The sequence below is a fragment of the Somniosus microcephalus genome, chromosome 6 (assembly GCF_052327205.1).
Source record: "Somniosus microcephalus isolate GS21.2 chromosome 6, FLI_Smic_1.0, whole genome shotgun sequence".
In the NCBI taxonomy this organism is placed as follows: Eukaryota; Metazoa; Chordata; class Chondrichthyes; order Squaliformes; family Somniosidae; genus Somniosus; species Somniosus microcephalus.
The window spans coordinates 190,940,483-190,955,291 of NC_140992.1; the positions used below are offsets into that span (position 1 = coordinate 190,940,483).

General features: G+C 43.5%; 1 protein-coding gene across 1 annotated transcript in view; it reads left to right on the plus strand.

The window, feature by feature from the left end:
* The window catches only part of LOC147116278 (uncharacterized), a 162,752-nt gene extending 147,943 nt beyond the window's left edge, over positions 1-14,809 (plus strand). Inside the window, exon 4 of the mRNA XM_085991068.1 lies at positions 14,636-14,809. Coding sequence (XP_085847194.1) covers positions 14,636-14,748 — 113 coding nt within the window. The 3' untranslated portion in view covers positions 14,749-14,809. The remainder of the gene's footprint in view (positions 1-14,635) is intronic.

Here is a 14,809-nt window from a genome sequence, read left to right on the forward strand (position 1 = left end):
AAAGGGAGATTCCGTGATCGTACGAAATGTAGCATGCGCGTAACGCCAGGATGACACAATCCATTATGGACATCTATGAGAGTAGAGGACGACATAGCGGAGCAGAATGCCCGTGTGAGGGTGTCCGGGGCCACATTCTCCTTGCCAGGTCGATAGTGAATGGTATAACCAAAAGAGGCCAGTTCCATCCTCCAAAGTTGTATTTTATTATTCTTAATTTTGGTTCGTTTTCGATTATCGAGCATGAAGGCGACCGATCGCTGGTCCGTGATTAATGTAAAGTGCTGGCGAGCTAGAAAATGGTTCCACTTCCGTACTGCCTCTATGATGGCTGTGGCTTCCTTCTCAACCGGAGGATAATGTAGCTCGGCACCTTGTAAGGTCCTGGACATAAATGCTACAGGACGACCTTCCTGATTTAGAGTAGCCGAGATCGCCACCTCCGAGGCATCACATTCGACTATGAAAGGGAGATTCTCATCGATGGAGTGAAGAGCCGCTTTCTCCAACTGTTTTTTGAGAAGGTTAAAGGCTGCAACAGCCGCTGTTTCCAATGGAAATGATCTAGCATGCAGCAAGGGTTGGATTTTGTCTGAAAAATGAGGAATCCATTTAGCGTAGTATGCAAACAGACCAAGAGCCCGACGTAAAGAAGCCGGATTCTTAGGTGACGGGAGCTCTTGGAGCGGGCGAAGTCTTTCTGGGTCTGGCTTAATGATACCATTGCCGACGCAGTAGCCAAGGATGTTGATGGTCGGTTGCGACTCAACAGACTTAGATTCATTCAAGGTTAAGTTGCGGCGATGGAGGGCATCCTGAAATTTTTGGAGGTTGGCGTCGTGTTCCTGTTGATCGTGACCTGCAATAGTAATGTTATCAAGATAGGGAAAAGTGTCCCTTAGGTTTTCCTGTTTAACCAGGCCATCCATTGCCCGTTGGAAGACAGCCACTCCATTAGTAACCCCGAATGGGAGGCGACGAAATTGGTACAGCCGTCCATTAGCTTCAAAGGCCGTGTACTGCTTATCTGAGACCTTCAAGGGTACCTGATGATAGGCACTTTTTAAATCGTAAGTTGAGAACACTTTGTATTCGGCCAGTTTATTAACCATATCATCAATGCGTGGCAATGGGTAGGCGTCCAAGTCAGTATATTGATTGATGGTTTGCGAATAATCAATGCATAGTCGTTGTTTGTGAGGTTTTAGAGGGTTCTTGACAATGATGACTTGAGCCCGCCAGGGCGACGAACATGGTTCAATGATATCCTCTGCTAGAAGTCGAGAGATTTCAGCCTCAATAAAAGATTGGTCTTCCTGATTAAAGCGCCGCGATTTCGTTATTATTGGTTTGCATCGAGGCGGAATATTGGCAAATAATGAGGGTTCATCAAGTGAAGCTGCTGATAATGCACAAAACGGTAATTTAGACGGTATATTAGAAATAGTAAGTCCAGGTTTGGATCCGCCGAACTCAATGGTGAGTTTCTTATGCTGTTTTTGGAAATCCAGCCCTAAGAGGAGATCACTACATAAGTCCTTGAGCACCGAAAGTCGGGTGGAGGGATACAGGCGACCATTAAGTGTCATATCAACAACACAAAAGCCGGAGGTTCTGGTATTAAGTGATGACTGAGCCATCGCAATTGCCTGGTCCGATGGGAAGACATGTAGTTTCAATTTCACAACAATCTGTTCTTTAATGAAACTATCAGTACTTCCTGAGTCAATTAAGGCATCTAGGGTATGCCCTTTAATTGAAACTTTTGTAGCTGCATGAAACAGGTTCTGTGGGCAAGCAGCTGTAATTGGTGTCGTTGCACAGAGAGTGGCTGAAACTCTCGGTGTGCTTCTTCGGGAGAGAGCTCAAGAGGAAGCTTGATAGGTCCTAGCTGGAGCATCTTGATAGGCCCTAATTGGGGCAGTTCGGTAGGCCTTAGCTGGATAGGCCCTCGTAGAGGCTCTTGATTGGCAAACTTTTGCAAAGTGTCCTTTTTTTTCGCAATGACTGCAGATCGCATTGCGAGCAGGGCAGAATTTCCTAGGGTGAAAAGAATCTCCACAAAAGAAGCATTCCTTCCTAGATTGCCAAGAGGCTGCTAAAGTGGGGTCATCCTCCTCTTCTTCATCAGAATTATCAGGATTAGATTCCTCCATGATAGGGTTCACCTGCGACCACTTGAATTGTCTGGTTGCAGTTACAGCAGCAGATCGAGATCTGGGCAGCTGATAGAGGTCTGCATTTCTCTTTGCCAAATCCAGAGAACAAGCTAGGTCAAAAGCCTTTTGTAGCTCAAGTGTTTTACTTTCTAGTAGACGCTGGTGTATAAATGGAGAGGCAATCCCGCAGATGAAAGCATCACGAATCATTTCTTCGCGGTACAGCTCAGCTGAGGCTGCCTGAAAGTTACAATCTATGCTGAGCCTGCGAAGTTCCTGAAGGAATTCGTTAATCGATTCCCCTGGCCCTTGTCGGGCTGTGGCCAGTAGATGTCTAGCATAGACCTCATTTGGAGTTTTGGCATACAGTTTCTTAAGTGCCCGAATCACCTCATCGTAATTATCCCATTCATCAACATATTCAAACACTGTTGGGGTCACATAGTTGATAAGTATCCTCAGTTTAGTAGGAGCATTCGCTTTACATTCATCCAGAAAATTCTCAAAAGTACGGTACCAATGCTTCCATACCCTGCCAGCTGCTGGTGTGTTTGGGTCCAAGTCCAGACGAGTAGGTTTAAGGATGTTTTCCATGATGGGTGGTTCCCTGGATCCTTAACTCCGAGTTTGTCCGAAGGTCTAGTATTTGTGAGTGTAAATACTAAGTTGCTTAAATTGATGTAAGAAAAAGGAGTCTCACACATCAAGTAACTTTAAAGTAAGCTTTAAGCAACTTATAATCACACTATATACAAGAGAGGTCTTCACCATGCCTCTGGTAGAAGCCCCTTTACAATACTGAGCAGTTCAGTATTTATACCAGTCCAACAGGAAGTGACGTGTGACAGGAAGTGATGTATGTACAAAGTTCACAGTTCACAGGAAGTGACACATAACTTCCCGGAAGTTATCATTATCACAGAATGTAAAGTGAATGCTTCTACTATACTGAGGATACTTATCAACTATGTGACCCCAACAGTGTTTGAATATGTTGATGAATGGGATAATTATGATGAGGTGATCCGGGCACTTAAAAAACTATATGCCAAGACCGCAAATGAGGTCTATGCTAGACATCTACTGGCCACAGCCCGACAAGGGCCAGGGGAATTGATTAACGAATTCCTTCAAGAACTTCGCAGGCTCAGCGTAGATTGTAACTTTCAGGCAGCCTCGGCTGAGCTGTACCGCGAAGAAATGATTCGTGATGCTTTCATCTGCGGGATTGCCTCTCCATTTATACGCCAGCGTCTACTAGAAAGTAAAACACTTGAGCTACAAAAGGCTTTTGACCTGGCTTGTTCTCTGGATTTGGCAAAGAAAAATGCAGACCTCTATCAGCTGCCCAGATCTCGATCTGCTGCTGTAACTGCAACCAGACAATTCAAGTGGCCTCAGGTGAACCCTATCATGGAGGAATCTAATCCTGATGATAATTCTGATGAAGAAGAGGAGGATGACCCCACTTTAGCAGCCTCTTGGCAATCTAGGAAGGAATGCTTCTTTTGTGGAGATTCTTTTCACCCTAGGAAATTCTGCCCTGCTCGCAATGCGATCTGCAGTCATTGCGATAAAAAGGGACACTTTGCAAAAGTTTGCCAATCAAGAGCCTCTACGAGGGCCTATCCAGCTAAGGCCTACCGAACTGCCCCAATTAGGGCCTATCAAGATGCTCCGGCTAGGACCTATCAAGCTTCCTCTCGAGCTCTCTCCCGAAGAAGCGCACCTAGAGTTTCAGCCACTCTCTGTGCAACCACACCAATTACAGTTGCTTGCCCACAGAACCTGTTTCATGCAGCTACAAAAGTTTCAATTAATGGGCATACCTTAGATGCCTTAATTGACTCAGGAAGTACTGATAGTTTCATTAGAGAACAGATTGTTGCGAAATTGAAACTACATATCTTCCCATCGGACCAGGCAATTGCGATGACTCAGTCATCACTTAATACCAGAATCTCCGGCTTTTGTATTATTGATATGACACTTAATGGTCGCATGTATCCCTCCACCCAACTTTCGGTGCTCAAGGACTTATGTAGTGATCTCATCTTAGGGCTGGATTTTCAAAAACAGCATAAGAAATTCACCATTGAGTTCGGCGGATCCAAACCTGGACTTACTATTTCTAATATACTGTCTAAATTACCGTTTTGTGCATTATCAGCAGCTTCACTTGATGAACCCTCATTATTTGCCAGTATTCCTCCTCGATGCAAACCAATAATAACGAAATCACGGCGCTTTAGTCAGGAAGACCAATCTTTTATTGAGGCTGAAATCTCTCGACTTTTAGCAGAGGATATCATCGAACCATGTTCGTCGCCCTGGCGGGCTCAAATCGTCATCGTCAAGAACCCTCTAAAACCTCACAAACAATGACTATGCATTGATTATTCGCAAACCATCAATCAATATACTGACTTGGACATCTACCCATTGCCACGCATTGATGATATGGTTAATAAACTGGCCGAATACAAAGTGTTCTCAACTTACGATTTAAAAAGTGCCTATCATCAGGTACCCTTGAAGGTCTCAGATAAGCAGTACACGGCCTTTGAGGCTAATGGACGGCTGTACCAATTTCGTCGCCTCCCATTCGGGGTTACTAATGGAGTGGCTGTCTTCCAACGGGCAATGGATGGCCTGGTTAAGCAGGAAAACTTAAGGGACACTATTCCCTATCTTGATAACATTACTATTGCAGGTCACGATCAACAGGAACACGACGCCAACCTCCAAAAATTTCGGGATGCTCTCCATCACCGTAACTTAACTTTGAATGAATCTAAATCTGTTGAGTCACAACCGACCATCAACATCCTTGGCTACTGCGTAGGCAATGGTATCATTAAGCCAGACCCAGGAAGACTTCGCCCGCTCCAAGAGCTCCCGTCACCTAAGAATCCGGCTTCTTTACGTCGGGCTCTCGGTCTGTTTGCATACTACGCTAAATGGATTCCTCATTTTTCAGACAGAATCCAACCCTTGCTGCATGCTAGATCATTTCCATTGGAAACAGCGGCTGTTGCAGCCTTTAACCTTCTCAAAAAACAGTTGGAGAAAGCGGCTCTTCACTCCATCGATGAGAATCTCCCTTTCATAGTCGAATGTGATGCCTCGGAGGTGGCGATCTCGGCTACTCTAAATCAGGAAGGTCGTCCTGTAGTATTTATGTCCAGGACCTTACAAGGTGCCGAGCTACATTATCCTCCGGTTGAAAAGGAAGCCACAGCCATCATAGAGGCGGTACGGAAGTGGAACCATTTCCTAGCTCGCCAGCACTTTACATTAATTACGGACCAGCGATCAGTCGCCTTCATGCTCGATAATCGAAAACGAACCAAAATTAAGAATAATAAAACACAGCTTTGGAGGATGGAACTGGCGTCTTTTGGTTACACCATTCACTATCGACCTGGCAAGGAGAATGTGGCCCCGGATACCCTCACACGAGCATTCTGCTCCACGATGTCGTCCTCTACTCTCATAGATGTCCATAATGGATTGTGTCATGCGTTACGCGCATGCTACACTTCGTACGATCACGGAATCTCCCTTTTTCTACTGGAGATGTAAAGAAAATGTGCTCAGAATGCCGGCTTTGTGCAGAATTAAAACCTCAGTTCTTCCGCCCCTCAGATGGTATGCTCATACACGCAACCCAACCAATGCAACGACTTAGCATCGATTTTAAGGGCCCAGTGCCCTCTTCAACTCGGAACACATATTTGCTCACCATGATTGATGAATATTCACGTTTTCCGTTTGCCTTCCCCTGCTCCAATATGCTGGCGTCCACAGTAATCTGCTGCCTTGAGCAGGTATTTTCTCTCTGTGGCATGGCGGCTTACATTCACTCGGATCGGGGTCCATCCTTTATGACAAGGGAACTCAAGGACTACCTCTCAGAACGGGGAATTGCTACAAGGAAAACGACGGCATATCATCCCATCGGAAATGGGCAGGTAGAGAGGTATAACGGTATCATCTGGAATTCCGTACATCTTGCTTTAAGATCTCGGGGCCTACCAAACCAGCAATGGGAAGCAGTGCTTCTGGATGCATTGCACTCTATACGGTCCCTTCTTTCTACAGCCACAAATACTACACCTCATGAGCGGTTCTTTGGATTCCAGCGTCGCTCATCTTATGGGACATCCCTCCCGTCATGGCTAACTACTCCTGGACCTGTACTACTCCGAAGATACGTTCAGACGTCTAAAAATGACCCTCTCATAGACGAGGTCGAACTAACCGATGCCAACCCCACCTATGCATACATACGATATCCCGACGGCCGAGAATCTACCGTATCATTACGGGATCTGGCTCCCTGCCCACCAGGACCTAGTGGGACATCGAGTGATGGTATTTTACCAGGAGCCTCTTGGAACCTACCGGGTACCCCTCTCCAGGATCCTGATCTGACACCAACTAGCTTGGTGCCGGTAGAACCCCGTACTCAAAGTTGCGACCCTCCCAGTACCGCGTACCAAAGTACTGATCCGCCACAGACCAGCTCTGCACCTCCCTCTGAACAGAGACAGACCGACTCTGCACCTATTGGGGCTCGTACACGAAGCCATGATCTCCCCGACCCTTCACAGGGTAATCCAGGCCACACAGACTCTGACCAATGGCCAACAGCATGTAAGCGGACCAGTGACCCTCTACGACGGGAACCCAAACAGGTGCGACTCTTCCTCGTTTGGCGGCTGCGGAATAAAAGGAAGACCACAGCCTTCTAATCTCGCAGGAGGGAAGAATGTACTAATAATAAATAACTTCCGGTTGAAGTTATGTGCACATCATTTCCTGTGAACTGTGAACTCTGTGCATACCTCACTTCCTGTGCATACCTCACTTCCTGTGTTTGGACTAGTATAAATATTGAACAGCTCAGTATGTAAAAGGGCTTCTCCTAGAGGCATGGTGAAGACCGCTCTTGTATATAGTATGATTATAAGTTGCTTAAAGCTTACTTTAAAGTTCCTTGATGTGTGAGACTTTTTATTACATCATCCATTATAAAAGATGTAATAGCAGAGCACTTGGAAAACAGTGACAGGATCGGACAAAGTCAACATGGATTTACGAAAGGTAAATCATACTTGACTAATCTACTGGAATTTTTTGAGGATGTAACTGATAGAATAGATAAGGGAGAACCAGTGGATGTGGTGTATTTGGACTTTCAGAAGGCTTTCGATAAGGTCTCGCATAAGAGATTAGCGTGTAAAGTTAAAGCACATGGGATTGGGGGCAAGGTACTGAATTGGATAGAGAACTGGTTGGCAGACAGGAAGCAAAGAGTTGGAATAAACGGGTCTTTTTCCAAGTGGCAGGCAGTGACTAGTGAGGTACAGCAGGGATCAGTGCTAGGACCCCAGCTATTCACAATATATATTAATGATCTAGACAAGGGAGCTAGATGTAATATCTCCAAGTTTGCAGACGACACAAAGCTGGGTGGGCGTGTGTGCTGTGAGGAGGATGCAGAGAAACTCCAGTATGATTTGGACAGGTTGGGTGATTGGGCAGATGCATGGCAGTTGCAATATAATGTGGATAAATGCGAGGTTATCCACTTTGGTGGCAAAAACAGGAAGGCAGATTATCTGAACGGCAATAAATTGGGAGAAGGGGAAGTGCAACGAGACCTGGGTGTCCTTGTGCACCAGTCGCTGAAAGTAAGCATACAGGTGCAGCAGGTGGTTAAGAAGGTAAATGGTATGTTGGCCTTCATAGCAAGAGGATTTGAGTACAGGAGCAAGGATGTCTTGCTGCAGTTGTACAGGGCCTTGGTGAGACCACACCTTGAGTATTGTGTGCAGTTTTGGTCACCTTATCTGAGGAAGGAAGTTCTTGCCATGGACAGAGTGCAGGAATGACGTATGAGGAGAAATTGGTTCAATTAGGCTTATATTCGCTAGAGTTTAGAAGAATGAGAGGGGATCTCATTGAAACGTATAAAATTCCGACAGGACTAGACAGACTAGATGCAGGAAGGATGTTCCCGATGGCGGGGGAGTCCAGAGCCAGGGGTCACAGTCTAAGGATAAGGGGTAAGCCATTTAGGACTGATGAGGAGGAATTTCTTCACCCAGAGAGTGGTGAACCCGTGGAATTCTCTACCACAGAAGGCAGTTGAGGCCAATTCATTAAATATATTCAAGAAGGAGTTAGATATATTTCTTAAGGCTAAAGGGATCAAGGGATATGGGGAGAAAGCAGGGATAGGGTACTGAATTTGGATGATCAGCCATGATCTCATTAAATGGCAGAACAGGCTCGAGGGGCCGAATGGCCTACTCCTGCTCCTATCTTCCATGTTTCTATGTTTTTAGGGGACACTGTCCCTGATGCAGGTGTGGGCACATTATGGAGTGATAGCTGCACCTCCGGAATGATGGTGGTCCACTTATTCCCCCTGATTCTCAACAGTTTCACCAATAGCTTTATTACTTCCTGACTTTTACATTCCACCAGCCCCGCTGATTGCGGATGATGTGGCGTGCTGTGCTCTAAGCCAATCCCCCTTTATTCGTAGTAGTCTTTGAAGACCTTGGATACAAAGGCTGTGCCTTAATCGGAGTGTAAAATTTTGGGTGCACCAGCTACAGTAATTATATCAGAAATAGCCCTGGCAAGTGCGTTTTCCGAAACAGTTTTTGTGGGGACCAGCCAGCAGAAGGAAGTGCATCCATCTACACAAACGAGAACATGTCTATATACCAAAGATGGGGGAAGTGGACAAATAAAGTCAATAAAGAATTTTCCCATTGGCTCATCAGCTTTCACAGGAGCCAATGGTGGTGGCTTAATTAGTGATGACTTATTGGTTAAATAGCATGGCTCACAATTTGCCACGTATGTTTTACAGGCTTTAAGCATGCCTGCCCACCAATATAAGGGGGTCAATTTGCAGAATGTTTCTCTGGCACCACAATGTGCTTGACTTATGCCCTCGTGAGCTTCTTTTACAAGCTGTTCTCATTTGTGTCTCAGGACTACCTCTCGGTTTCCCTTGGGCAACTTAACTAGTACAATACCCATAGGGGTTTCCGAGTAAAAGTACTTTGGTGGATATCCTGGTGGATTCTCTTTTGTCGGGTCTAATAGCTGAATCAGTTCCTCATCCTGATCAGCTGCCTGTTCTGCCCTCGTGATTACACTAACATTGGCATGCCTCTCTTGTTCGTCTGCAAGGCTATTTCTTTTTGAGTGTACTGTCCCAGTGGTATGCCCGTTTACATGAATCACCTGACAATTCTTTTTCTCCACTCTCGAATGGAGAATATCTTCCCACAGTGTGGGTTTAATAAGGTCTGCTTTCTCTAAAGCATACCGTAATGCTGCGGCTTCAGCATATTGTGCTGTCTTATGGCCAAGGGGTATAGACAGTAATTCTTCTGGAAAAAAAAAATAGGAATCTCAAGAAGTCCCTACTACTATCCCCATCCCAGCTGAGGATTGTTGGGATGTCCCTTTTTTAATCGTCATTGACGATCCATCACAGTAAATGACTTGATGGTACTCTGTAAGCGGTCTCATAGGTATTTGTCTGATTCCCTCCTCCGTATCATCATCCTCCATGATGGGGAGATGCTCTATCTTTCCACATTGATTTGGATGGCATTGTAGATAAGGGTATTGTCTATTAATGATTTGCTCGAGGAGGTCTTTGCCTCCCCCTTCTGGACAAGTTCGATCAAGCTGTCTTTGAACATGTTTTTCTCTGTCATCCTGGTCTGTGGATGCTTCTACATGTCTGGTTGAAATTTTAAGGTAATGTTTCATGTTTGGTTGTCCTATAATGAGGGAACAGGCCAATTGTGGTACCAGTCCTACATCTAGAGTCACCGTTATTCTATATATAGTAATAGGTATCTTGTAAAAATTAATTATTTTGGTTTTGTCTTGTGTGAATCCTCCTAATGATTTTTTACCAATTGGGCTTCCTAAACCTGTCCACTTAGTTTTTATAATTGCAGGATCTATTACAGTGTAATCAGCTCTCGTATCAAACAGGGCTTTCACTTGTGTGTTTGTGGGCAAGGTTGCCAGGGCATAGGGGAATTCCAGAGGCCCTGGCTGGGTGCCAAACCTTCAATCCTGGGATTGTTCATCCTCAGGATCCTGAGCTTCATTTGCTGCTTTATCTTTAATTATTTTAACTGATTTTTGTTCCTCCTTCTTGGGGATTTCATGTTTTCCAGATCCCTGAAGGAGTTTGTCAGACCGTTTACTTTCTTGATGATCCTCCTGTTGAGGTGGACGTTGGTTCTGCCGGGAATCTTTTTGATCCCAATTTTGGTTTTCTCGGTACCCTCCCATGGCTCTTTGATAGTTTTGGCCAGTGTAAAAGCTGTCCCCATAAGGAGTCCAATGTCCTTCGCTTTCCTTTTGAGGTCTAGCCCCTCGTCTATCCCATCTTTCTGGGGAGAAATCTGTCTCATATTGTGGGCGAGTTGGGAGTGTAAACTTTCTGGAATACACTCTTGGGGGTCCCGAGCCACGAGTTTGTGTCTGGGAGGGATGGAATTGAGACTTGAGTCTATACAGTCCTTCTTTCTGAGTACCAAAATCTTCTCCGGTTTTTTTATCCCTAGTTTCTGATCTCATTATAGGTTTAGTTTGGGGTAGACCTAAGAGGTCATGATTTAATTGGATAATGAGATTGACATTATCCCATCTTTGTTGGTTATCTCGATAATCATTTAGAGCACCCTCACAGGCAAGTTTCAGGGCTGTATTTTGATATTGATTGGCCAGGCAACCATGGACAATGTCCCAGTTATCCTGAGTAAGTACTTTGCCTAATCTGTAGGCAGCTACCAGCCCTTTAGTTGTGGCTGTATTAGTGAGTATTTCCTTGATGGAACCCATTACATGCCCTCCCTGAGTTGCCGTGAGAACATAAACATATATTTGAACCCAGTTGTTACACTGGTTTAATGGGGGTATTAAGTCTGAACTTAGTATCATTTGCAGTAGTTGTCTCAGGTGTTGGGCATTCCAATCTTGGCAACAGGTTTCTAATTTATCAAGGTTAATTAAAATCCAGCAGGTTTTTTCCTGGCTGGTGTTTCCCGGTCTATCACACATTGTGTAGATAGAGCTCAGGTTTACTTGACCTAGGGGCACAATTTGTGGTTGCTGGGGTTGGTTTACTGGACCTTAATCATTGCACCTCCAGCATTTAGATAAGAGTGTGCTAGTGCCTGATGGCATCGATTATAATGGATTCTAAGCTGTCTATAGTTTTCTCAAAGATTGTTGACATTTATTTCTTCATGATCTTGCCACCTTAACCGGAATCCATGGCACCCAGGAGCATAGGCTGCTCCGGGTCCAACTATTCGGCCATGGTTGCCACCACCTTGTTGGGCACCATTCATTAGGCCTCCCAATTGTGCAGGTGTGCACCTTATCATTAAGGAATTTAGTAGATTTGGAGTATTTGTTTGATTATCCCACAGGATATTCTGTATCCCCTGGTTCTGGTGATCAACATTTGTTTGATTATCCCACAGGATATTCTGTATCCCCTGGTTCTGGTGATCAACATTAATCATGCCATGAGTTCTAACGGCTCCTTCGGCTTCAAAGCCTTCTATTTCAAAAATTATCACTTGGTTTTGTGGAGGTACAGGGATAGGATTATTTCCCCTAATAAAGCAATCATTTGAATTTTCTAATAAAAAGACTTGGCCAATTCTGACAGGGTTTGCCATTTCGTCAGGACCTAACCTCGGTTAGGGTTTAATATGAACTTTATAAGAAGCTTCTAGACCTCAATGGTATTTTGAGGGAGTTCTGATTTAAGTTCTACAAGGCCTGATCAGGGTCTTGTCATCTCTAGAAACTTAAATCTGAGTCTTAGTACCACTGTCAATAAAACACTCCTTCTATACTTAACAATCTACAACATGGATATAGATATAAATATAAGTATAGATTCTGTATCAATTCATTAACACACATGTTGGGCGCCAATTGAAGGGATAATTACTAGTCCTAGCCCTTTTTGGGCTATCCGAGATCAGGTGTAGTCCCCAGACGTTCACCTTCAACTAAAGTTAGAGATAGCTGAATTCTATAAGACGCTTAATTGGGTCTAAAGGTCCAGGCTATCTCTCTCTAAAGGAAAGGAATGACTGAAGATGTTACTGTCCTCCAGATAGCACTTTTAATAAGTTTAACTAGACTGTAACCTTCCGGATATTATGAGGGTCCGGAAAACCCCCCAGAATTCTGCAACTCCTCACAAAAGAGTGTACAGAAATTGAGTTTGCGAGTTTGATACAGAAATACTCTGTGTGACAATTCTAAAAATATATAGATTTATTTAAGAGCCGACATACAGTTAACAGCTGTTGAGTCAATCGCAACTTTAACAATTCAAAAAGCAAATAGCTTACATTTCTTTATTCTCAGAGATCCTTATTCTCAAATCTTAACTTCATTACATTTATACATTTCTTATTATTTCTAATCCAGATTATCCACCAAAATCAAATTAAAAATACCTTTTTGATCCCTGAGACTCAAAGAATTAAAAACTTACAGAGATGCCTCTGAAGAGTGAGAGAATCACTTTGCCCCTTTCCAGTGACTTCTGGCTGTCTATCTGAAAAGCTCTATTTTTCTACCTTTTTTTTAGTGGTATATTCTTTGAAGTTTTCTGCTGATGTAAGCTAATTATCTCTAGTCATCTTCCTGTTGACTTTTTTTTCTATTTTACTGTCAATTTAGCTGCTGCATGCATAATTATGTCTCTACCTTTAGGTGTTCCAAAAACTTATCATATAAAATTGTTATTACAGATTTATCTCTTTGATGCCATTCTTATCGAAGGGCTGCCATTCAATTCTAAAACCACCTTAACTGGTTACAACCACAGACTCCTGTCTCCATGATGTTCCAAGTTCAATACAAAAACCATGTGATTGCTTGGTGCATCTATTGAAGTCATATCTTCAAAGTGTTCTGTTGGTATATTTACAACATGTAAATTAAAGACACTTCAACTAGGGTGTTTGTTTTCCTAGTCATCTTAGTTGGTTATATTATATCATGTTTCCTGTTTCATTTGATGTTACTTTTACAAAGGCTCATGGTTTTTTAAATACTCTGTGTTTCTGTTTGAAGTGTCAGTTTTTAACTCTTTAATTGGGTCATTCCATTGTGTTTCTCCCAAACTCCAGACCTTCTGGAAGCGCCAAACTGCTATTTCAATAGGGCCATTGTTTTAGTATTTTTAACCAATTCCCATTTCAAAAGCTTGTGGTGTTTACAACTTTTGTGTTATCAAACCATCCCATCTCAGAAGCCTGTTTGCACAGCTTGAGTCATTGAGGCTTTAGATTTTTAAACCCAGTATATCATGTATTAATAAAATCAGAATTCTGTTCATATTATGGTGTATTTTTCTGAAATATGGCTTATTCCTTCACAATATAGCACCTTTCACGAACTCAGGATGTCCCAAAGCGCTTTACAGTCAATGAAATACTTTAACTGTTGTAATGTAGGAAATGTGGTAGCCAATTTGCGCACAGAAAGCTCCCAGGAACGACAATGTGATAATGACCAGATAAATCCATTTTTAGTGAAGCTGGTTGAGGGATAAGTATTGACCAGAACACTGGAAATAACTATCCTGCTCATCTATGCCATGGGATCTTTTATGTCCATCTGAGAGAGCAGACGGGGCCTGAGATTAACGCCTCATTCAAAAGACAGCATCTCCGATGGTGCAGCACTTCCTCAGTATTGCACTGGAGTGTCTGCCTAAATTTTTGTGCTTAGGTTTCTGGAGTGGGACTTGAACCCACAACCTCCTTACTCAGACAATGAAGGCACGGCCGCCAATGATGGGACGAAGGAAGTCAAGGTGCACAAGAGACAGAATTCAGGCAGCCAATCCTCAATGCATCAAGTTGAAAGTCTACCCCACTGTGTGTAGAGGTGTCCATGTATGTAGATGCATGACAAATGCTATGTGTGCAGTTTTTTTGTACATGTGAGAGTGCACATCCTATGGGCACAGGGTTTTGTATGTATGTGTATATGCAGGTTTCTTTTTGTGTGTATTTTTGTGTACCTGCTGTAATTGGTGGCAAATGTATATGTAAGTTTGCATATTCATCTGCATGCACTGTGAATGCAGGGGTATACACACACGCGCATAGTGCAAGTGTACATTTAATTTGTAAATGAACCGTGCATAATAAATTTGCAATGGATTGAATTGTGTAATTTGCACGTTTTTATAAAAATAATTTGATTTGTGAGGAATAGGGATCCTGAATGTTCCAAATCTCTGGCCCTTATTACTCCTGATGCCTTGCAGTCAGTCAGTTGGTCAGTATAGCTCATTCTATGGTTCATGTGATCCTATACTGATTTTCAGACATCTCAAAATTGCTGGTTAACAATAGAACTCTCTCTTACAAATGCAGATCCTATGCTGGAAGATGTTAAAGAGTATCGTGGACCTTGGAGCTGTTTTCATTACCTCTGTGACCAATTATGCTGCAGGACACAGGCGAAAACGACTATTTTGTATGAGTGAACAATTTCAATTCAGTATTAAGAATGTGTAACTTATCGCCAAGTAAAGACTGTAATGGAAA